We start from the raw sequence: 25,343 nt of genomic DNA on the forward strand, positions 1-25,343 counted from the left end.
AGGACAATCCCTCGACCGCGCCGTAAATTCCCGAGCTCCCCCGATCTCTTCCCGGCCTCCCTCGGGCGCCCGGAGCGGAGGCGGCGGAGATTGCCGAGGGGCGCTGGCCCCGCCCCCTCGGCGGGCTCGGCTCCCGCCCCCCTCCCCCGCCGCCCCGGCCTCCCGCGCGGGCTGGAGTGCCAGATCCCGGGCCCCGGCCTCCCGCGCGGGCTGAAGTGCCAGATCCCGGGCCCTCCCTCCTTCTTTCTCTCTCCCCGCCTTCCCGGGGCTGCCACAGTGGCGGGTCGGAGGATCCCAGCCAGTCAGCTCGTTCCGGCCTCGAGCCCCACCTCACGCCAAATAAACACCCCTCCCCACGCCTAGGGAGCCCGGACCGCCCCCTTCCTCCCTCGGCCCGGCGTGTGGCGAGGGCCAGTGTGAGGGAACGAGCGCGGGCCGGCGGGCTATCTCCGTGAGTCCGCGAGGCCGGGCGCGCGGCGGGCAGGGCCAGGCCGGAGGTCGTGTGTGCGCGTAGGGTCGCGAACGAGTGTCCGTCGCGACCCGCCGGCTGCCCCGAGCCGGGAAGCCGGCCTGCCAGCGACCAGCGGCGACCGCCCGCCACTGGCGAGGGGGGCGCCGGGCCCGCGCGCGCACGCACGTACGCTCGCGTGGGCGGGGGCAGGCGCGCGCCCGCCTGTCGCGACAGTCGGGGCCGAGGCCCAGGGGGAGGTGGCCTGTGGAGGGTCGCCGGGTTCCCGGAGGCGAGGGGGGCGCGGGCGGATGGCGGAAGGCTCCCAGCCGCAGCAGCCGCCTCAGCTCGGGCCCGGCGCCGCTGCCCGGGGGATGAAGCGGGAGTCGGAGCTGGAGCTGCCGGTGCCCGGAGGGGGAGGAGACGGAGCCGAACCCGGCCTGAGCAAGCGGCCGCGCACCGAGGAGGCGGCGGCCGACGGCGGCGGGATGCAGGTGACCGTGCGGGGCGGGTGCCCAGTTACCGCGGGGGTGCGGCGCGGGGGCCGCGGGGCGGCTCAGGGCTCCCGGGCTTGGAGCGGGGAGGACTGCCCGGGGTCCCGGCTTGGAGGTGGGAGGGGGCCGGTCGGGGCCTGCTTGGAAGGTGGGGCGAGCTCCGGCTTGGAGGCGAAGGGTGCAGGTGGAGCCTGGTGTGCCCCGGAGGGTCCTGATCCATGAGGGGACGGGGGGCCACGTCGCATGAATAGGTGTTGGGAGGAAATTGATCGTGTTTGAGATGGATTCTATTTCTTCAAACCCTTCCTTAGTTCCTTGGGGTGGGATGGAAGCCGAGAGATCCTGGGTCTGTTGTCCAGAGAGCCGGGGACCCAGTTAAGGACGGGGAGAGAGAGTGGTGGGAAACCTTCCCAAAAGAGGGAGTGCCTTTTTGTCAGCCCTCGACACACAACTGGGATGGAGAAGGGGAGCGACATTGAAAGGAGAGGAGTGAAAAGCGAGAAACCTCCTCGAGAGCCCAAAGGGGATGTGGCTTAGATTGTGGGTTAAATCAGTTCCACAAGGAGTGTGAGAAGTACGAGGAGTTGGGTAGTGTTAGGGGACGCCGTGGTGCTCGAGCTCATTAACTTTGTGGAGCTACTGAGTCTGGCGACACAGGACCTGCCCCTCCTGTACTTTGCCAGTTGCATCTTACATAGCTGGGGCACCGACTAGTTCTTTAATGTCCTGGGGAATAAAAGAAAACTTATAGGGCTGTTAGAAGACTGGATTCTGAGTTGTGGACTCAAGGAGAAACTGGTTGATTTGGATAGGGACTGGCAAATGTAGTGACGATGTCAGTTGACTAAGTAATTGGAGGAGGATCGTGAAACCTTCCCAGGTTTTAGGATTTGGTCTCTGTTCAGAACATACTTACTATGAAACGGTGAGGCTTACCTACCAGCAATCGTTTAGACTTCTGCCTAATTCTCTTAGAATCACATAATGTTAGAGATAGAAGGGACCAGAGACATCATCTTTGACTGGAGTTCTTAACCTGGAGAGACTTGGAAGATTCTTATACAAAATAGTACTCTTTGGTGGGAGAAAGTCAACAGTTTTCATCTTTTTTTATTCAAGTCCCAAAATGTTTTAACTACCTCATTGTACAGATGGTGAATCAAAAATCCAGAGCAGACTAGTGACTTGCCTAGGGCCACTCACTTAGCTGGTAGTAAAACTAGAGCTAGAAGCCTAGTCTTCTAATTCCTATTCCTGTGCTCTCTCCATTACAGCACTCTTGGAAATCTCTGCAGTGCTACAAGACTTCCTGTGCTCTTCTCTTTCTGCTTTTCAAGGCTCTGTCTGACTTCCTGTGTTAGAGACGGAGCTGTATTTAAGCCTGGCATGTTTGCTGTGTGCTTCTTGGTCTCCCTTGCAGAGGCCACTCTATTACTTGTGTTGACTTGGGTAAAGTGACCCTCTTGGTGTTTATTTTTGAATTCTTTTGTTTCGTTTGCCTCCTTTTGTTCTCCATTTGAACTCCCTCAGGCAGAGGGCTTGTGAGAAGTAAAAGCTTGGGCCATGGAGAAAATATAGAGGAATATGGGGAGACTTAAGGTGAGGTGGGTTAACACTGGATGATGAGGAGAGAAGATTGGATGTGGGTGCTGGTGAGCATGTTCTGCTTGGTGTGTGCATATATCTGTCTGTATTCATTTATCGTTTCTGTCAATCATGGTTAATAGTGAGACTCCCACTGCCTTCCCCACCTTTCCTCCTGGGGCCCATTATTTGCTGGTTGCCTTCAAATTGGCCAAGGATAGTAGTATTTGGAAATGGAGCAGTGTATAGGGACTTTGGAGTATGCAGAGGAAGCAGTGGATTAGGTCCTTTGGGTACAGATGGGCAGCTTAGCACTATCCCACGGAGAATCCTTTTTTCACTCTGTGTACTTGTGGATCTTTATTTATTTTTCACTTTATGCATTCTCATTGTTGTAGGTCCAGTACACCATGTGACACAGGTATTCAAATCATCATTGATTTAGCCCCCTACCTTCAACTACCTGTATGGTTCTGGGAAAATCCCTTCTTTGGGGGCCTCTGTTTCCTTAGTTGTAAAATACAGTGTTGGTACAGGGTGATTTCTAAGTTATCTCTAAAAAATATGTCAAGTTCCCAGATCTTAAGGTACTTGGTGTCTGCAATCGAGGTGGGGAGCCAAAATGGGAGAAAAGTTAAAAAAAAAAAAAAGAAAACAGTGCACGTGTGTGGGTACGTATATGTATGTGTATCATACATAGGTATGTATGCATATCATATATATATATATATATATATATATGAATTTTTTTGGTAAGTTCCAGAGGAACGGGAGTAGAGATACCACAGGGTAGATGTGTGTCGCAAGGCATTGCAAAATTTAGAACCAAAGCCTGCAGAGGATTTGTGCCACTGGGGCCAGAAGAAAGAGATGGTCATTCTTGCCAAAATGGTCAAGGAAGGTTTTATAGGGAGGTTGAAATTTGAGGTATAATTGGGAGTAAAGGAAAAATAATGTTCATGAAACGATAAAATTTAAGCCTAGGTCACCTACGTCTCTGGGACCTTCCTATTATTCTGATAAGAATGATAGGATATTTAATACTCATTTAACTGATGTTTATTGAACAGCTGCTAAGTGCCAGGCCTTGTTTTAGAGCCTAGGAAATATGGTTGTAAACAAAACAAAGACTCCGCTCTCATGGAACTAATATTCTAATTGAAAGAGACAGACAGTAAAGAAATCAACTATTATTTGGTGGTCTTAAGTGCTAAGAAGAAAAATAAAACAGGGGAAGGGGTAGAGAGTGGTGAGGAGGATGGTTAGGGAAGGCCTCTCTGATAGGTGACCTTTGGATGACCTGAGGGAATGGGCTGTTCAGATATTTGAGGGAAGAGTGTTCAGGCAGAGGAACTGTGGGTACAGAGGCATTGACGGAGGAGTGCGCTTGATATGTTTGAGAACAAGAAACAGTGTAGCTGGAGGAGAACGAGCAGGGGCGAGGCAGTTTTAGGAAATGATATCAGCGGTGTAGACATGCCTATAGGCCCATGTAAACATACATGTAAAAAATCTAGAGTAACTTGCTTTTTGGTATACGGGTTTGTCTTAAAGCACATGTTTTTTTCTTATATCTTAACACAAATGGAGTTTCTTGGAGGTCATAGCTCTTCTGGGAAGCCTTCCCTGACAGCTTAGTCCACACCAGTCAAACCCTCCTCTTGCCTCCTGTTGTGTTGATGCTTAATTATGCATCATCTTGTATTGTCCCTTCATTGTTTTATTCTTGTTTCCCTAGTGATGCTGTAAGCTTCTAGAAGACAGGAACTATATTTTCTTCGTATTTATCCTTTGTAATACCTCACAGTTTTAGGTACATAAGTGCTCAATGCCTGTTAGGTTGAAGTTGAAATTTTACCTTTTTCAAATAATTAAGGGATAGAAAAAAATCATGGAATTTAGGGGTGAAAGTACTTTCAGGAAATTCCCCAATCTTTTGAGTGTCAAAGGATTAACCTTTTTTTTTTTTTTTTAACAGAAGTTAATTTCCCAAGACTACAGACTAAATGGAGCTACGGCTCTAAGCTTCAGATTCTAACCCTGTTGAGTTACAGCCACTGAACTTTTGGGATAAATCATTACTTCCCAAAGTGGAGCACCAGGGACATGAGAGGGTCTATGGTGCTTCTGTTATAATCCTTATGCTAAGAAGGAACCCTAGAGAGGAGAGGAAGGGTCACTCCTTTTCAAGGCCAGTATCCAGAAGCTTTATGTGGATGGCAGAGGAGTTCACACAGCCCTGGAAACAGTTTAGAATTAGAGAACCCTGAACTGTAGAGTAGGAGGGAAGAGACAAATTCAACCTGAAAAGTGAAACACAGCTTGAGAGATGTAGTTAGTTGTGAAAGAAGGTATTTGGAAATATTGTACTCTAACCTGGTAGAAAGTTAAGTGAGTTATATATATATAGATATTAGAGGTTTGTTTCACTTTAAGCAAGTCTGATATATGTGAAAAATTTGGGCTTTATTAAACATACCAGGGAATAAATTCTTTTGTTTAGCTCTTCTAGTGAATATAAACAATTTGATGAGCAAAAATTCAATTTTTGTGCAACTTTCTAGGAATTTAGCTGCTTCATAAGGCAAGGTGCACCTTAATTATTATTTATAGCTTTCAGCAAAATTCTTTATGGTAGAGAAGTGTTGGAATGTGATTATTACATGGCTAACTAACTGCTTCTGACCATAGAGTCATAAATCCATTGTAGCTAAGTGAGTTCAGAAGTTGTTCCTGTTAGTGGTGAATCAACCACTAGTAGCAGGAAGACTTTCTGGTCTCAAGGAAGGGCTTCCAGGTACCCTGTAATTGCTCTGTAGATACTGTATTTCTTGAAGTACTTTATCTTCCCATTTGCTTGGTTCTGGGTGTCTTTCCTCCTAGGTGGATGTCTCTTTGGACTTTGAGTGTTTGGTGCTGAAACTGAACATGGTGCTACCATTTGAGTAGAGTTATAAAAACGATGTGCTTTCCTTCCAAGTGATTTTTTGAACTATATCTCACTAAAATTATTGAATTTTTCATTTCTACATGTCTTAATCTGCTTAGGCACCCTAACAAAATACCATAGACTGGGTGGCTTAAACAACAGAAATTTGTTTCTCACAGTTCCGGAGGCTGGAAGTCCAAGATCAAGGTGCTGGCAGATTTGGTGTCTGGTGAGGGCTCTCTTCCTGGCTTGCAGCCAGCTACCTTCTTGCTCTGTGCTCACATGGCCTTTTCCCCATGTATGCTAGTGGACACACACACACAGAGATCTCTTCCTCTTCTTATAAGGGTCCTAATCCCAACATGGGGGTCCTACCCTCATGACCTAATCACCTCTCAACAGCCCCACCTCCAAATGCCATCATACCGTGGGCTAGGGCTTCAAGATATTAGTTTGGGAGGGGACACACACATTCATCCCATAATACTACCAGAGTGGTAAATATTGTAGTTGGAGAAATTGAGGTACAGTCATGTAAAAATTACTAATTTCTTTCAAGCCTCACAAGGAAGCTTGTGATTGTGAAACTGGGAATGTCTTTGAGAAGGAGAAAGACCTGAATTCAAAGTAGAATTATTCTTCATGGCAACTCAAGAGATTAGCCTGAGTTGATTTTGTCTCCTAACTTCCTCTCCCATTTTTCTAGCCACGTTGTCATTTTTTTTTTTCTCTGTCATACTGACATGTGAACACAACAAAAAGCTAACTAGAGATTTAACTTTCATTTTGATATAAAGCAGACTGATGCAGACAGGCCTCAAGATTACAGGGCTGGGAAAGAAATTCATTGTACTACTTGGTGTAAACAAGAATGTTGCTAGTGAATCTCTGGTTTGACATCTCTCAGGCTATCAGTTTGATATCAGGCTTCAATAATTTGTGGAAAAAATAAAGATGGTCATTTTAGTGAATGGACTTGTTTGAATTGTTTTTTGATATGCATTTGTAAAGCATAGTAAACATCTTTTTCTGGGGCAAATGTGTACTTCCTTCAGAGACAGAAGGGAAGAGCATGCGAGACGGTGGAAAGGAAATGGCAGTAATTGGAGCGTGAGCAAACAGATGGAGGAGGGATGGCGAGTGCATGTGGTGTTTAGGTGGCCCCTAGGAGTATTGAGTTTCCTATTCTTCTCCCCCACAGCCCCAGTACAAGCAGGCAGCTTACATGGCTAAGGTTTCATTATCTAATCCATCACAGATCAGCCTGAATAAACCTATTGGCTGGCGCTGATCTAGTTAGGAGGGTAGTGCAAAGCTGCTTGAGCCAGGATTGGGGCAAATCGGATCAGAACTGCCATGTGAATCCTGGACATACTTCTGTAATTTGGGTGGTAAAGTAGTTTGAGAAATCATTTAAGAGAGAGCATGCGGGAGAGCAAGCAATCAGCCATGAGTGTTTTCAGATGTTGTCTTAGAGACCCTGAGGGGAAGGGTATGGAGGATTTGATATATTTCTCTGGAGTATAGTCAGGTTGCTTTGATTATTTGAGTCTGAACAGTTTTTGGTCACTAATGCTCAGGAGTGACCTTTTTGGAGCATTTGAAGATTCCAGTTGTGATCACTCAGTTGTGTCTTCTCTGAGTGATCCCTTCATCTGAGACTGTATAATGTGCGTCCCCTCTCAATTTTTAAAGGGGAGGTATTGTTGTTATTATTACCAACCTTAATATGTCATTATGTTTGTTATCCATACATACTTGAAGTATGGTGTAGTGAAACAAACACTATTTAGAATTTCTCATACTGGGATTTGAATCCTGGTTCCTCCACCTACCAACCAACTGAATGACCTCTGGTAAGATATTTAACATCTGAGCTCCTGTTTACACATCTGTGAACTGGGGGAATTACTGCATAAGCTGATGAGCTGCTATAATGAGAAACTGAGATTATTTAAAGTTCCCATCATGGAGCTCGGCAGTAAATGTTTATTTCTTGCCTCCCTTATAACTTGCTACGCAGCACTCAACGACTTCTGCTTACTGCTCAATCAGCATGGAGTGGTTCATGTGCTTCTGATTGATTAAGTGCCAGAGTTGGGAGTTAGCTGAGATGAGCATTGTGTGAAACCGGGAAATCTAATTGGTTTGACATCCACGTGGAGGAGGTGAATGGACCTGGTCATGGTGGTCTCTCCAGTGAGAGGAAGAGGAGACATTCACTTCTTTCCTAAGGACTAAAAGGACTCCTGAAGTGTCACTGTCCCTGCATTGGGCATGTGGACATTTCAGGAACCTGTGGGATCTCTCTTGGGAGTGTGGGTGACAGAGGCACTGGCTGTTTTGGTGGTACTTGGGATGTAGGAGTGGCAAAAATGTCATTTTGTTCCAAATTTTATAAGGTTTGTTGGTTAAATGTATTGCGTCAAATAGATGGCATGTTTTGTTCTCATTTTTGTTTGTGGAAATTGGGCTGGGATGCATTTGTCTCTTGTGGTCTCTTTCTGGACTCTTCAAACCCACCTTCCTGACTACTAACAGAGGCATCCATCTAAAGGAGCTTAAAATGATTTGATAGCTTATCTTTGACTTGTGGATAAAGTCCATTCTCTCGTTTGGCCTACCAGGTACTTCTGGCCTGACTTCTGCCTGCCTTTCTAGCTTCTTTCTACACTCCACCTCCAAGTCCATGGCAAGGGACTTGTAGCTTCCTGAGCACGCTGTGCTGCCCAGGCTCATTCATACCTCTGTGCTTTTGTTTCTGTTCCACCTGAAATTCCTGCCTCACATCTCTCTCTCTCGTTTGTAAGGCTCAATCTTCAAGAATAAGTTGGGATACTGATTCCTCCTGGATGCCTTTTGTCACTGCTCCCATCCCTCCCACATTCTTGCTGCTTTCCAGAACATCATGTCCAGACCTCTGTTTTAGGACTTTTTAGGTTAACATTTGTTCAACTGGCTGCCCCTCTACCCCCACCTAGACTGTGAGATCAGGGGAGCCTTTGGGATCCATAGGATCTCACACTGTGCCTGGGCCAGAGTAAGAAACTGTCATTCTTGTTGAAGTGAACTTTGTCTTCCTGCTCCTCAGTTGGGGCCAGCAGATGGCTTTAATTGTTTTTCCAGATTTTCCCTGTGGGGGGTCTAGCCCTTGGTCTGCTTTCCAGCTCCTCTGAAGACTAGGTGTTGTGGGATTTGTGAATGGTACCTGATCTTTCCATTGATATCAGGGTTAAAGGTGAGAGAGGGATCTTTGAAAACCGAAAAGCTGGGGTGGAACTTAACTGCCGAATGTGTAGGGTGGGCATGGCAATGTGATGTTTCATTTCCTGTGCTTAGATATTAATTGAGAGCATGTGCATATGTATAAAAAGTGCCTTTGTGATGGGGTGGCTGAGGAAGCTAGAGGAACCACACGATTAAGGGGCAATTAGAGCTAACCTGTTCCAGTTCATTGGAGCAGTCTGTTGACCTACCTTTTACGGTGCTGCTGAGAGATTCTGGAGTGTTGTAGTTCAGATGTATTACCACCATTTGGGAATAAACCCATTTGATTGGCTGTGGACCTTAGCCTTTCTGTTCTCAACCAGTGAATTTCCTAAGCTATTATAGCTTGTTTTGTATGGATGCAGGAAAATTACCCAACTGAGACACCTCATGGAATATATGCTATTTTTCAGATCATTCTTTGGCTATGTTTGAAAATGAGGAAAATTGATTCAGTTCTTTTATTTTTATTTTTTTGGTCTGCGTAGGGTCTTAGTTGCTGTGTGCTGGCTTTCTCTAGTTGTGGCGAACCAGGGCTCCTCTTCGTTGCAGTGCGCAGGCTTCTCATGTAGTGGCTTCTCTTGTTGCGGGGCATGGGCTCTAGGCGTGCGGGCTTCTGTAGTTGCAGCAGGCGGGCTCAGTAGTTGTGGCTCGTGGGCTCTAGAGCGCAGGCTCAGTAGTTGTGGCACACAGGCTTAGTTGCTCCGCGGCATGTGGTATTTTCCCAGACCAGGGCTCGAAACCGTGTTCCCTGCACTGGCAGGCAGATTCTTTTTTTTTTTTTTTTTTTTTTTGCGGTACGCAGGCCTCTCACTGTTGTGGCCTCTCCCGTTGTGGAGCACAGGCTCTGGACCTGCAGGCTCAGCGGCCATGGCTCACAGGCCCAGCCGCTCCACAGCATGTGGGATCTTCCCGGACCGGGGCACGAACCCGTGTCCCCTGCATCTCAACCACTGCGCCACCAGGGAAGCCCATGGCAGGCAAATTCTTAACCACTGTGCCACCATGGAAGTCCCTGATATAGATCTTTTAAATCTCTTTTAAATCTCAGCTTTGGAGACAGATTCATAGAAGTATTTTACAGTAATCTTCTCTCCCTGGCCCTTGTTATCCCCACCTCCTTCCCTTTCAGTTTCTGATTTGTGCTCCTATGTAATCCTTGCCTGTTTTCCAGCCTTGAGACTTCCCTTGCTAGTTTAGTTGGGGCCTCTTTAAAGGCAAATGGGCCTCTGGCTTTTCGGATTCTGAGTGAATAAAGCAGGTTCTAAAAAGGGAATGAGAGAGACCAGTTATATCACTTCCTTCTGACGTGTTCTGCACAACGTGGCATCTAGAAGTTTCAGCTGAGGGTTCAAGGCACAGCACACATGATAAGTACCACTTAGGAAGTAGATGACAATTTTGAATAACCAAATGATAATGGTTGAGTAACTGCTTAGAAACCTATTTTCCCAAGTGTGGAGACTGAGCCTTTGAAATTTAGACGTCCACATGGGTGTGTTCAACCATAATACTCGGATTTTTTAGGGACCTAAGTCCTCAGATAATACCCTGGTATGTGGGACTTTTCCCATATAGGGGCTGGTTCCCTGGTTTCTCCTTTGCCGAGGAAAAGAGGTTTTGCACTGAGTATTGGATATTTTATTCCAGGCATTTGGTTTTTGAGGAGGCATACTGTTTATTTTTCTTTGGGGCTGCATCGATTTAGCTGGATCCTAAATTGTTAATACCACAAGCAAAGCATGACTTCTTGTGAGGGATGGGCGGGGGAAGCCGTGGGAGTCTCTCAGCTTTGGGGTTCGGGGTGGGGAGCAGGAGCCACGCTGGTAGAACGAGAGGAGCTGCGCACGTGGTCTCGGGGCACCGTGGGGTTTGCATGTGGGCTCCAGCAAATGCTGGAGTTGGAACACTTTTGGAACTGAGGCTCATGGGAAGTTGTTCCAGTTGCTTTATTTTGAGCAGCTTTTTTCTCTGCAAATTGGCAGCTGTTTGGAGGAGGGGGCATTTGTTGCTGTCAGCCAGGATGATTTCCAGAGCAGACCTGTATGGATTTCATTTAGGGATTTATTTCAGGGGTATGTGGCTTGTCGTGAGTCAAGAGGACTTTGGTTCCATTTTCCTGGAAGTTGGTGGGCTTCTATGAGCCTGCTCTATTTATCTTGGACGGTTAGGCAAGTAAAAAAGCAGCTGCATAGTTAGCCCTTGTTGCAGGGAGCTTAGTTTCATAGGTCATCCTCTCGGGGATTTTTGTACAGTCACATTTACAGCCTTGAGTTTTCTTTGCCTTTTTTCCCCCTCTCTTTTTCCTTCTGCAGTTCAGAGCTCCATAAAAATTCTGAGGAAGGTGGGTAATAATTTGGGGTAGAAGACAGGAATTGTTTAATTTCCTCCCAACCCCCATTTCTTGCCCAGCCTTCCCCCACCCCCATCCTTTGCAAAAGAATCTGCAAATGAGGTCGCTTATCCCCTAGTCAGACTGGCTTGTCCCCTGATCTGTCTGAATATGTGGCTTTGACAGCTTTTACCTGCTATTTCTTGGTTTCTAGGGGAGGGGATAGTAAGATCGTGTGATTTCAAAGCAAGAACTGGCAAAATTGGAAGATGTCTTGTGGTGGCTCCCAGCACCCACAAAGCTGAGCTCATTGGCTTGCACCTCATACAGACTTCCAGGAACACTGTCACTGTCGGTGGCTGGCACGATGGCCTTGAGGATTTTGTTGGCACTTCAGGAAGTCTTCACAATGGCTGCGTCTTACAGTGGGAGCGCTGACAAAGCTTATGGGGGAGTCGGTAGCACTTGTTTTGAAAGTATGACTCTGGTCTTAGGCTGCACATCTCTGTGAGGGGTCAGAGGTGGCCTTGTTTGAAGAATGAAGAGTAGTGCTGTACACCTGTCACTTAGGTGGCCCATTTCCTACTTGTCTGTGTTTGCTATCCTCACATATAAATTTTATGGTGTGTTTTGTATGTTGTGTTCACACTTGAAACCATAGCCTGATTTGTGACTTTTAGTAAGGTGATTTGGCTAATCTTGGTATCATCCTGGACTTTGAAGTGATGCTGGTCATATTTAAAAGGTCTGTGTCAGAGCTTAGAAGTTGATATTTCTGTTGATGGCCTCCTCCCCTCCCCAGCTGCCGCTCATTTTGCATTAGATACACATCTTTTGTCCCCGTACTTTGTGTTACAGGTCTTTAGCTGCTACTTGTGGTACTACTTTGTGATACTAAATAGATATTTTTGCTGCAACATTTTGGCTCTGAGCTGGCTGTGTTTTACAGTGTTGGAGATCAGTTGGTTAACTTTGGCATGTGGCATCCACACAGCAGAAGCCTTTCAGAGAGGTGCTTATCACGGACCATTAGTGACTTTTGTCAGCTGTATAAAAATGCTGTGATTAACTGATACTCAGGTATCCATGTAGATGAGCAGTTTTCCTTTATGCTTACTTGGCACTTGTCTCTCTAGGAGTAGTCGGGAGTAAGTGTTCCCTGGTAGGCTTTGTGTTTTAATCCTGGGAAGCCTGTTTTAAGAAACCTTTATATTTGATTTTCTTGAGGTTGGTGTAGGGATCATTTACCCTTACTGAATTTTAGCTTCACTATGAATTGTTTTCTGCAGTGTTAATTTTAGGCAAATAGTAAATACTTCTTTGGTTTACCAGTATCCCAGAGTTTGAAGAAACCTACAAAAATTGATTGGTCCAGCATCTTGTTTTAAGCAAGGAAATGGTCTAATTCATGTTATCCCAAGCTGTTTTTTGTTGATTACTCCTTGTGAAATGATAATAGATGTCATTCTGACACACACACATGCACACACACACACACAGAGTCAAATAACTTTGGAATAGGGTTAAAGAGAATTTAAGCTATCTCATTTTACTTTTCATAAGCAGATGTTGTGACTCTATATTTATAAAAACATATTTAGTGAAGCATCTTCCTCTCTTCCCTGTTCTCCACCTGCCCTGTTAGTTTCTTGTTATTCCTCCCCCTTTCTTTTTACACAAACACTAGCACACATTGTTTTTGCACCTTGCTTTTTTCATTTACTGTATCAGAGGTTAATTTTTTTAATATAACAGGGTCTGTTAATATTTTCATTAATGATTTCTGTTTTTTTTTTGTGTGTGTGTGATGCTTAGAAAAGTTTTTCCCACTCTAAGATTATAAAAAACAGAATGGGCTTACAGACAGACAGACCTGACTTGGACCCCTAGCTTTTCCACATCACAGCTGTGTGATCTTGGTTAAGTTATGTAACTTTTCTGAGGCTCAGCTTGTTCCCTTATAAAATATGTTATAGGATTGGTATAAGAATTAAAAGAGATAATGTATGTAATGTGCTTAGTTCAGAGCCTGACACGTAGTAGGTGTTCAGTATACAATAGCTGTTTTTATTATAATTACCAAGCCCTGTTTTCTTATATCCCAGTGGCAGGAACAGTCTCTTAATCTTTGTATCCTTGGTTTCTCCATCAGTGCCAGGGATATATAATAATAATAATGTTGGTAAATGTTTGTTGAAAAAATAAATCAACCTTTATACAATCTTTTTTTATTTTATTTTATTTATTTTTGTCTGCATCGGGTCTTAGTTGCGGCATGCGGGCTCTTCGTTGCGGCGTGCGGGCTTCTCTCAAGTTGAGGTGCTCGGGCTCAGCAGTTGCAGCAGGTGGGCTTAGTTGCCCCGCAGCATGTGGGATCTTGGTTCCCTGACCAGGGATCGAACCTGTGTCCCCTGAAGTGGAAGGCGGATTCTTAACCACGGGACCACCAGGGAAGTCCCCAATCTATTTTTAAAAATGTCCTTAATAATTGTTGTTGCTTTTTGTGTAATCATCATGTCTGGATGTACCTAATCCTCAATAATTATAATTATATATATATATATATATTTTTTTTTTTTTTTTGCAGTACGCAGGCCTCTCACTGTTGTGGCCTCTCCCGTTGCGGAGCACAGGCTCCGGACGCGCAGGCTCAGCGGCCATGGCTCATGGGCCCGGCCGCTCCACGGCATGTGGGATCTTCCCGGACCGGGGCATGAACCCATGTCCCCTGCATCGGCAGACGGACTCTCAACCACTGCGCCACCAGGGAAGCCCTATAATTATATTTATATGATGTTTTATAGTTTATAAAGTGCTTTGACACAAGTCTTAACTTATTCTCTGTAACAAGCTCAGAAGATAGGTGATTCTTCTTCCCATTTTTCAGATGGTGAAAATATACATCTCTAAGCCTCAAGACAAGGAAGTGGCAAAACTGATGCTTGTACCCAGATATTATGGCTTTTTATCCAGCAACTTTTTCGCTGAGCCTCATGACTCTTGGACCAAAGGGTATGATTGATAAGGAATGGAGTGAATATGTGCTTCATTGTATGCCACATGTTTAATATTGAAAACAGTTTACTCATTACCTGACAGTGGATTCATGTAGCACTTGAAGTCAACACTGAACCCCAGTTTTCTTCTTCAATAATTTGGATCTAGCCAGTGTTTTGAATTGGGATTTTGCTAAAATTTATCATGTACTTGTATGTGCCAAGCATTGTGGTAGAGACTTTATGTGTTTATCTCACTTTCCTGTAGTTCATATTGGAAGGAGTTAGATGGGATAGTTGGTTGCTGTATGTATGGTAGTTTGTTATTGTTGTTTGTTTTTTGCCTTAAAGTTATCAGTCTCTAATTTTATTATCAATCAAGTAATGGGTCAACAATAGCTAAGTCAATGGATTGATAATGGTGGGTAGTATAAAATCATGAGAGCTGAGGGCATCTCAAAGTTACCTGGACCAACTCTCTGTTTCAGTCAGGTGAAGCAGATGCTGTGCCCATTTTTATGGAGAAGTTATGGCAGGCTCAGAGAGGGTATGAGAGAGCAAGCAATAAGCTCAGACTTTCAGCTTTAGGACTAAATAGAATCTTTCATTTCTTATTCTTTTAAAAAAATTTATTTATTTATTCATTTATTTAATTTTTGGCTGCATTGGGTCTTCGCTGCAGCACGCGGGTTTTCTCTAGTTGCTGAGAGCGGGGGCTGCTCTTTGTTGCGGTGTGCGGGCTTCTCATTGCAGTGGCTTCTCTTGTTGTGGAGCACGGGCTCTAGGCGCACGGGCTTCAGCAGTTGTGGCATGTGGGCTCTAGAGCGCAGGCTCAGTAGTTGTGGCGCATGGGCTTAGTTGCTTCGCGGCATGTGGGATCTTCCCGGACAAGGGCTCGAACCCGTGTCCCCTGCATTAGCAGGCGGATTCTTAACCAGTGTGCCACCAGGGAAGCCCCTCAGTTCTTATTCTTTTCTACTTTTTGGGTGTGATTTCTCTGGGAGTTTCTTATATGGAGTTTTATTTTTCACCTTTTACATTTATTTTTTAAACATGCAATGTATATTCACGTGGTTAATGATTCAAACTATGCAAAAGATGAAGAGTAAAAAGTCTCTGCCTTTTCCCAGCCACCTAGTTTCTCTCCTTGGAAGTAACCAGTATGGTTAGTTATCTGGGTATCTGTCCAGAGATAGTACCTACGTAATATTTTCTCCACCCCTTTTAAAAACTGGTGGTTTTTAAATGGTAGTATTAATGGGAGTATTAATATTCATATGCTTTTCTTTACTCTATAGTATTTGGAGATCATTTTATATCAGCTTGTAAACTTTTTTTCTCTACTAGGTTTCTGGAATTAGGATTATTCTGTTCTGCTCTACTGAGATAACTACATCTAAATGTCTCTGGCAAGGATGACTCTGATTAGTACAGGATCTCATAAAGTAAGAGTCTACGTTTTTATGGAATCATGGAATCACAGGGTCAGAGACCTAATCTGCATCTCTCTTCTCTCATGGGAATATCCATAAATCCCTGACTGATGATACCTTTTAAAGATGCTTTAGTACAATGTAGGCATCTTCAACTCTCCACCTGCTCCAGTCAGCTGCTCATGGTCCTGTCTTTTTGTGGTAGTAGGGCCCATTTGGGGTCAGATATTCCATTTGTCATTGAGTTAGTGATGATACTCCGGAACTGCCTTGAGTCATTGTGTATAGAATCTAACTGCAGTGTGATTTTATTCCGTGTGACATCTTCTATACCAGACATATCCAGAATGCCTAAGTTTATCCTGATTGAACGTCATTGCTGTCAGGAGGCTGTTCAGTGAACCAAGTTTGGTGCTGAATTGTGAGAAAGAAAGGTTTGGTTCCTAGTAGGTATTTGCATCTCAGCAGCCATAATTGCTGTTAGTTTCACTTTACCCCTGTGTTTGTGGAAAGCCCAGGATTGAGTGAATGCCCTTCATCCCTGGAATATGACCTGTCTGTGACTGAGACTTGATGGGAAGTAAATAGATACGGTTCAACAAACAGGGAATATTTTTCTTTTGTTTTGTGGACAGTAGTGGATTCTGATTCAGACATAGAATTAAGGATTTCAAGCTTAGGCTTTGATTCTAGCTCAGTTAACCTTTACACACTTCTGCATTTAAAGATATGAACTAAAACAGTGCCTTTCAGAGTTGGCTTCTGCAATGGACCTTTGTCTTCACAAAAATATTATAGAGGAGGTAGCATTCCAGCTGTTTGGAGAATGAGGCCAGTGGGGATGTGTCTTACATTCTGGATGAATGTTGACCTCCATTGTGTGGTGATGCTAATCTCACCATACAGTCTTTCTGGTCACAAGGCTTTGCAGGGAGTGAATTAGGCCCAATCCATCTCCATGACCCCACACAGTGAATGGAAGCAGGCAGGGCACCAGATGCTGTGTTGCTTCCCCTGTTACATCTTCCTTCACACTCGGTGTAAGGTTTCCAGGCATTTGTGCAACCTGAGAGCAGAAAGTGCCTGTCGTAGCAGTCGAGAGATGGGTTGGCAGGTGGCTCAAGTTACTCCATGTTCCTGATAAGAGCCACTGAAGCAGGCTGATGGCTCCTGTGGGGTGGGAGCTGTATTGCCAGTGCCCTGCCGAGCAGGAATGGTGGTGTGGGTCTCTGTGGTGTTCCAGGACTCCAAGAATGTACCCAGAGGCAGTTGGAGAGGTCTGGCCAGCATCTCTAGGGAAGAAGCACAATTTAGGAAGCACATCTTGCTTTAAAGGATATGGGTCTTAGGAAATGGTGGCACACAGAGGAAGAAGCATCAACATTGAAAATATGAAGTGCAAACCCAAGGAATAGAAATGGAATTTTATTATTCCACCTCTTAACCTAAAACCCAGTTGAAGAATTTATTGAGTGAGGTAGTGCTGGGCACAGTGATGACTAAGGCTTGGACTTGCAGTGGGAAAGTGGATGTATACACAGATAATTTTAATACAACGTGATCATTTCTCTGATAGAGGCTTACACTGAGCATATGTCAAAGCCTGGTGCTCTGGTAACATATATTCTGTGTGCCACTCTATCAGAGTAGTTATCACACTGTATTAAAATATTGGGGTAAGAGGTGCCATTCTGGTATGACTGCCTAGGTTCAAATTCTGTCTGTACACCTACTTAGCTGTGTGTCCTTTGGGCAAGTCACTTATCTCCTCTGTGCTTCAGTTTTTCATCTGTAAAATGGGGATAATAATAGTTTCTCACAAGGTTGTTGTGAGTATTAGATGAGTTAATAGAGTAAATATAATATGCTTAGAAGAGTACCAGGTCCACGGTAAGCATATATAAGTGCTATCTGTTGTTTCTGTGGTTGTTACAGTACCGAACAGGGGCACTGGAGACCATGGCAAACCCATGACCAGTGGTGGTACAGAGGTCACCACTGTATTCAGTTACTGTATTCACCGAAATACATTATTCTGTATTCATAATACTGTATTCATTACTGTATTCACCGAAGGATTTTTTGCGGTGACTATGCCAGGTACTGCACAGAAGCAAATGAATGAAATGTTAACCAGCTATGTGACTGTGTACAATACGTGATGAGAGTCAATTATTTGGCAAGTGTGTAAGAGGAATATTGATGTGAGAGGCTTCAGTTTCACTCCCATGGCAGTTTCAGAGAAGGGATCTTGCTGTTGCTTTGGAGGCCCTTTAGCTTTCTTGACATTCTGAGTATAGGTTATGTGTCTTACTTTAAGGTAGGACAGTACTTGACTATTTCAGATAGGTAGGTATCTTTCCTGTTTTTTAAAAACCTCTAGGAGAAGGCATGTTAGATCAGAATCCATCCATCAATCCATCCATCAGTCCTTTCTTACTTTCCTCTCTCCCTACTTCTCTACAAGGGAAAAATTGCTAATATTTAAATCACTTTCCTTGTTCTTTATATTAAAAGTAAACTTCTCATGTTGTACAAAAGGCCTTACCCTTTTGCTCAGTCATTCATTCATTTAATAACATTTGAATGCTTACGACATGCTAGATGCCAGGATTATGGAGTTAAAGGAGGTTCTTATGGAACCCGTGAGGCTTATTGGGGGAGGTTTCTGGAACAACTATACAGTAAAGAAAAATTTGGTAGTACAGTGTATTATAAGGGTGTAGGTAGAGAAATAGGTACTTATATTGCTGGTGGGGTGAAAAGTTGCATAAGTTCCACAAAGAGCTATTTAGCAATGTCTATTAAAATGTAAAATACATATATTCTTTGACCCAGCAGTTCCATCTCTAGGAATTAATTCTACAGATACTCTTGTGTCTGTGTTTAAGAATATCCAGTACAGAATTATTTGAAATAGCAAAAGGCTGAAAAAAATCAAAATGCTCTTTGACAGGAAATCTGTGAATTAAAATAAGGTACATTGGGGCCTCCCTGGTGGCGCAGTGGTTGGGAGTCTGCCTGCCGATGCAGGGGATACGGGTTCGTGCCCCGGTCTGGGAGGATCCCATATGCCGCGGAGCGGCTGGGCCCGTGAGCCATGGCCGCTGAGCCTGCGCATCCGGAGCCTGTGCTCCGCAACGGGAGAGGCCACAGCAGTGAGAGGCCCGCGTACAGCAAAAAAAAAAAAAAAAAAAAAAAAAAAAAAAAATAAGGTACATTGTTAAAATGGAATATCATGTAGCCATTAAAAAGAATTAGACAGCTCTATATAAATACATTTAGAAGACACTAAAATACATTAAGTGTGAAAAGTCAGGGTGCTGAAAAGTGTATAGTTTGTTACTATTTGTGTAATGAAAAAAGTATATATCCATATACTTAGTATCCATATACTTAGTATCCATAGACTCTCTTTGCCAGGAAATGCAAGATTCTGGTAACATTGTTTGCCTCTTGGGAGGAGTATTGAGTGATGAAGGAATGGGTTATAGGTGAAGATTTAATTTTCACTGTATACCTTTTGTGCCTTTTGAATTTTGTATTACATGAATGTATTGTTTTAAAAATAAAAGTTTATTAAAATTACGTAGGAAGGGGGCTTCCCTGGTGGCGCAGCGGTTGAGAGTCCGCCTGCCGATGCAGGGGACACGGGTTCGTTCCCCGGTCCGGGAAGATCCCACATGCTGCGGAGCGGCTGGGCCCGTGCGCCACAACTACTGCGCCCACGCTCCACACCTACTGAAGCCTGCATGCCTAGAGCCCGTGCTCCACAACAAGAGAAGCCACTGCAAGGAGAAGCCGGTGCACTGCAAAGAAGAGTAGCCCTGCTCGCCACAACTAGAGAAAGACTGTGCGCAGCAGTGAAGACCCAATGCAGCCAAAAAAATAAAATTAAAAAAGAAAAAAATTACATAGGAATAAGTACAGGAGCTACGTTACTTATGATCTTTGAACTTGCTAATTTTCATAGAAAAATGATTAAAGTTACGTGTTAGAGCAAAAGTGCGAATTCTGCTTACCACAAGCAAAGAAAAAATAGTACTGGTGGTGGTACATGGTCATTTTAATTTTGTCTGTTACACTGTTTATTGGTATATAGGATGTTTCCAGTGCTTTTAACTATGTCTTAATTTATTTATTTATTTATTTATTTATTTATTTATTTATTTTTATTTTTATTTTTTTTTGCGGTACGTGGGCCTCTCACTGTTGTGGCCTCTCCCATTGCGGAGCACAGGCTCCGGACGCGGAGGCTCAGCGGCCATGGCTCATCGGCCCAGCCGCTCCGCGGCATGTGGGATCCTCCCGGACCGGGGCACGAACCCGTGTCCCCTGCCTCGGCAGGCGGACTCTCAACCACTGCGCCACCAGGGAAGCCCTATTATATTTATTTTTAACGGTCTTATTCAGTAAGGATAAAACCTGATTATAACGAAAATGCTGATATGAAAAGGTGGATAAATGTAGAGATGAATAAAAATGGAGGTGATGTTAGGAAATGGTAAATGTTGTATGTGTGTACGGGATGATTCATTCAACAATAGATGATATAAAGGGCCAAGTGCAAGTCAAAATGAGTTTACAAGAAACAAAACAAGTCAGAACCACTACCATGAGCCTCTCTAGTTTTCTTAAGAAATGTCCCCTCACTAGAGGTGCACCCATGGGTTCCTTGGATTTTTTCACGTTGGAATTTTATGAACTAATGGACTTAGGAGCAGCCTTTCATTCCAGACATAACCTGATGGTAAATAAAGGAGCTTCTGTACCCTGATAGGAGTGAGTACAGGGTTTCTATGGCAGCATAATAGAGGAATTCTTAGCCAGCCAGGCTGGGATGGGTGCAGAGAGAGCATTCTGCAGAAGCCACTGGTGAGTACTAAGTGAGTGAGCAGGGCTTAGGCAGGTAAAGGAGAGGGAGGGGCAGGCCATCTGGGCAGGAGAGGCAGAATGTCCAGGGATCAGGTATGAGAGGAACTTCATTGGGTCCGTGGGGAGGGCAGAGGATTTTCCCAAACTGCCGTTGGTAGTTAGTCCCTTCGCAGGCAGCCATCCCCTTGCAGTCACGTACCACTGTTCACGAAGCTGACTAGATGATGGTGATTGGATTATCCTACCACTCTCGGAGCATAACCTCATAGTGGTAGGGGAATAGAGACACCGTCTTAGTTCATCCAAAAGAAAAAAAGAAAAGAAAAAAGTAATAGAGAACAAAGAAAACCTGTATTTGATTATGTTGTATATATGTAGATGTGCCTTCCAGCAGAATTACTTTTTTTTTTTTCAGTTGTCTTCATCCTAGAAGAAGCTTTACTCTATTTGGAATCACAGTTTGAGTGCAGCATGGAAACAACTTGAACCTTATGTTCCATTTCATTATATTTAAATTTATGTGAAGCACTTTCTACCACGCAGGCATGCATTTTGCTCTTCATAGCATGGAATGCTGTAACAAAATGTTTTGTCCATCAGAGGCTTTCTAAACATTTTACGAGCGTTTAAGTGCTTAATCTCCACAGTGTGCAGGGTAGGTGGCAGGTAGTCAAGTGATATTTTTTTCACGTATCTTGCATATTCACATGTTTTGGTTGTTCATGCCTCTTAGGGAGAAAGTTTCCCCTTTGAAGCTGAAATGCCCTATGCTTTGAATCCAGTCAAAGACAAATTATTCTGGAAAGCTTGAACCAAACCTGGTCACATGCTTCTGAGTTATGAGAGAGGGATTGAAATAAACTTTTTCAGCTAAAAATAATTTTGCTCACAAGTTACCAAAAATGGCCGACTAGAAATGCTTTTAAGATACTTGTCTAAGCTACCATAAGCTGAAGGTCAAGAAAAAAGTTTAGAACACGTTTTGAGAAATGATTGGCTCTATTTTGCCAAAGCTTTTGCCAAGCTTCTTATTCCATAATTGCCCTGGGAGACAAAAACTGGTGGAAAGTGTTACGCCTGAGATTCACTGGGGACCTAGACGTTCTTCAAGTGGAACATGTAGGCTGCCTGTTTCTTCTGACAGTAAACTCATACTTCTGGGAGGCATTAGGGTTAGATGAAAATGGGACACTTAATTCTAAAGATATTGTACAATTACCTATGCTAATTAATTATTTAAAACCTATCTCCTGTTGCAGAGCAGTTCTTACTCTCAGGGAATATTTGTTAGTCTTCACAGAGAACCAAGTGCATGTGGTACTGCCACTGATGCTCTGTTGTCCTGTTAAGGTACTTCTCTGCATCTCCCTGAATAGTGGAATTAAGAATCACAGTTATGGGCAGCACTTTCTATGTGCAGTGTGATCAGTTGTCACTGGAGTTTATTTATGCTTCATTCTAAAACCTCAGTGTACCTTACTGATTACGCGAAGGGTCCCTTTGCAGCAGCAGTTTGCACCACTGATTGCTGGTGGTAGCCTTGAGAAGGCATGTTGACTCTCCTTAAGGTTGCTTAGTATTGTAGAATAAAGTCTTGATTTAGAATAAAATTTAGAGGTCTTTTCCTCATAAAAATTGCTCTTTTAAATAGGGCTAATATAAAGCCATGATGTTTTTTCTTCCTAAATTTAACACATATTTATTGAGCCTCTAATGTGTATGAGGTAATGAGAAGGGAAATTGACTGAGCTCATGTCAGAGGACCTCTGTCTTCAGTTAGAGAAGAACAGTAGCCTGTAGGCAGGGATGGTGTTGACACTTTGAGATGGTGGAGATATTTTAGAGGTAGGTGCTGTTCCAGTGTAATAAGCATTCATTAAAAAGTAGAATAGGGTTTCCCTGGTGGCGCAGTGGTTAAGAATCCGCCTGCCAATGCAGGGGACACAGGTTCGAGCCCTGGTCCGGGAAGATCCCACATGCCACGGAGCAACTAAGCCCGTGAGCCACAACTACTGAAGCCCATGCGCCTAGAGCCTGTGCTCCGCAACGAGAAGCCACTGCAATGAGAAGCCCGCGCACTGCAATGAAGAGTAGCCCCAACTTGCTGCAACTAGAGAAAGCTGGGTGCAGCAACAAAGACCCAACGCAGCCAAAGATAAATAAAAAAAATTTAAAAAGTGCAATGAAAGGATTGCTAAGCCTCAGTTAAGTGCCAGCTTGGATTGAGGTGGTCTTGGTGATTTCTTAACTTTATCAGACAGTACTCAGAAGCCCACAAGTGTAGCTAAGTGCACATTACCCTGGGCTGAGCATCAGTAAACTGGGACAGACAGGTTCAGGTGGAGGAAAGGGGTGGGAGAAGACAAAGGATAGGGAGCTTGTGACACGAGTTTGAGATCTTGATGTTAGAAGAGTTTAGGTAGTGATGATTCCTAAGGAATGGTAATCAAATGGATGATTGTGATAGAGGTCAAGTCCCCTGGAAATAAGTAGGCTGAAGAACTTGGAGGCTTTGGAAGGGTTGTCAACTTGAGGTTGAGGAAGTAGAATGATGTGTAAGCATTAACTCAGTAGTTCTCGACTGGGAGAGGTTTTGCCCCCCAGGGGATGCTTGGCAACGCCTGGAGACAGTTTTGATTCTCCTGACTGGAGTTGCTGCTGCCTTCTAGTGGGTAGAAGCCAGGGATGCTGCTTTAACACTTGAAAATGCACGGGGCAGCTCCCTGCAATGAAGGATGATCCGGCCCAGAATGTCAATAGCGCTGAGGTTGAGAAACCCTGCATTAGCTTTAAGAGTCGTTGAGTAAAGGCAACAGAATATGATTATTTCTCTCCCCTTCCTCTCTGTTTCTTAAAACAGGGACCAGCTGTCAGGTAGAACTTTTTGACTTATTATAGGTGGCATACAGTTGTTACCCAATAAATGTTTGCTGAGTGACGAACGATATGAATTGATAGAAAAGTAGCAATGGGGAGCAGAAAGAATGCCAACTCCTAGCAATGGCCTTTAGGCTTTGGAAGACTGTGAGGTATACATATGGAAAAAATGAATTAATGTTAGGATGCAGGAGAAGTATTGAGAGAGTGAAGAAGAAATCAAAGCTGTAGAGGTGTGGAAAGGGGAGCTACCAAGGGGCCCAGTTGAGCTGGTCGAAAGGCAAAGAAGTGGGTGAGAAGGAGCAAAGATTTTCGTTGTATGTAGGGTTCAAGAGTTCCAGGAGAGGTAGTTGGAGGTGGATCTTTTTTTAAATACATTTATTTATTTATTTATTTATTTATTTATTTTTGGCTGCACTGGGTTCTTCGTTGCTGCGTGCGGGCTTTCTCTGGTTGCGGCGAGTGGAGGCTACTCTTCGTTGTGGTGCACTGGCTTCTCACTGCGGTGGCTTCTCTTGTTGTGGAGCACGGGCTCTATGTGCACGGGCTTCAGTAGTTGTGGCATGTGGGCTCAGTAGTTGTGGTGCACGGGCTTAGTTGCTCTGTGGCATGTGGGATCTTCCTGGACCAGGGCTCGAACCCGTGTCCCCTGCATTGGCAGGTGGATTCTTAACCACTGTGCCACCAGGGAAGTCCCGGGATGAGTCTTCCGAGGAAAGTTATTGCAGGTTAGCAATCAAGAAGAACTTACTAATGTAGGAGCTTCTCAGAACTAGAAGAGCCCTAAAGTTCCTTTTGGAATGTTGGTGTGATAGAAACCTTAGTAGTTTCTGTTATGTTCTGGGAAAATTCTATACATGTATGTACATATAGATGTACATACATCTTTGTATACCTAAAGTCTGTTTGTTGTTTTTCACTGAACAGAACATCTTGGAGGATATTTTGTTTCAGTTTGTACAGATCAACCTCATTCTTCTGAAATGACCACATAGTATTCCATAGTAAGTTTTTTTTTGTTGTTGTTGTTGTTGTTGATGTTTTAAAATCATGATTTGTTTAAAAATTTCCTATTGCTGGACATTTAGGTTGTTTCCAGTCTTTTGTTACTAGAAGCAGTGCTGTTTATATATATTTTATTGTGTATGTAGGTAAGTATATGGGGACAGATTCTGAGAAGTGGAATTGTTGGGTCTCTAAGGGTATGTTCATTTAAACTTCTGATAGGTATTGCCAAGCAGCCTCCAAAAGTGTATACTTCTATGAACAACGAAGTAGAATGACTTTTTCCTATCAGCTTGGCAAACTATATGTTACCATACTTTGATTTTCACCAGTCCAATAAGTGAAAACTGGTACCCTGATCTTTTGTATTTTTGAAAAAGGATCTGTTTTTTTAAAAATATGTTTAAAAATTACTTGTATTTCTTTGTCATGAACTGAGGTTTGAAAGATTTTTTTTTTTTTTTTTTGGTAAGTAAGAACTTTCAAAAATTAAGGAAATTAGCTCTTGTCATTCATGTTACAAAATTTCTCAGTTTGTCATTTGTCTTTTGAGTTTGTTTATAGTATATAAATGTATGTATATGTGTTTTTTTGTGTTTTAGAGCCAGATAAAAACATTTTAATGTAATCAAATACATAAGGTATTTATTTTTAAGCTTTTGGATCTTGTTTCTTTCTGAGAAAGGCCTTGTATACTGAGATTTAAAAATAATGTTCTGTGCTTTCTTTTAGTACTTTAACAGGAAAAGCTGGATTTTAGTTTTGGTTCTATCATTTATTAGTTTTGTGACATTGGGCAAATTATGTAACCTCCCAGAGCCTTAGTTTCCTAAACTGGAAGGGTTTGATCAGATGATTTGTAACATTGTAAAGAATGTTGTAAAATTTCTTGTTTGCTTTTGAGTGGGGTTTACTTTTCTGTTGTGTGGGGATAGGGAGTTGAGGCAAGCAAAGGGAAGGATGAAAAGAGGTAGGCAGGCAGGCGGACATGGAAGGAAGATGGGCCGAAGTACAAAGGAGGACGGAGAGAAACCAGGAGTGCCAATGAGAAACAGAAAACCCAGAGAGGATAACAAAGGAAAACAGACACAAGGAAGGTAGAC

General features: G+C 43.7%; 1 protein-coding gene across 12 annotated transcripts in view; it reads left to right on the forward strand.

The window, feature by feature from the left end:
- The first annotated feature begins 367 nt into the window (after window positions 1-367).
- RBFOX2 (RNA binding fox-1 homolog 2) overlaps window positions 368-25,343 on the forward strand; it is a 264,510-nt gene continuing 239,534 nt past the window's right edge. For 6 of the 12 annotated variants that reach the window (XM_060112852.1, XM_060112856.1, XM_060112854.1 and 3 more), the window contains exon 1: window positions 368-942. In XM_060112852.1, the coding sequence (XP_059968835.1) occupies window positions 760-942 (183 nt within the window). In that variant the 5' untranslated portion in view covers window positions 368-759. The remainder of the gene's footprint in view (window positions 943-25,343) is intronic. The other 6 variants (XM_060112858.1, XM_060112862.1, XM_060112860.1 and 3 more) reach the window with 1 other exon arrangement.

This window comes from Mesoplodon densirostris, chromosome 11 (genome assembly GCF_025265405.1).
Source record: "Mesoplodon densirostris isolate mMesDen1 chromosome 11, mMesDen1 primary haplotype, whole genome shotgun sequence".
NCBI classification, from domain to species: Eukaryota; Metazoa; Chordata; class Mammalia; order Artiodactyla; family Ziphiidae; genus Mesoplodon; species Mesoplodon densirostris.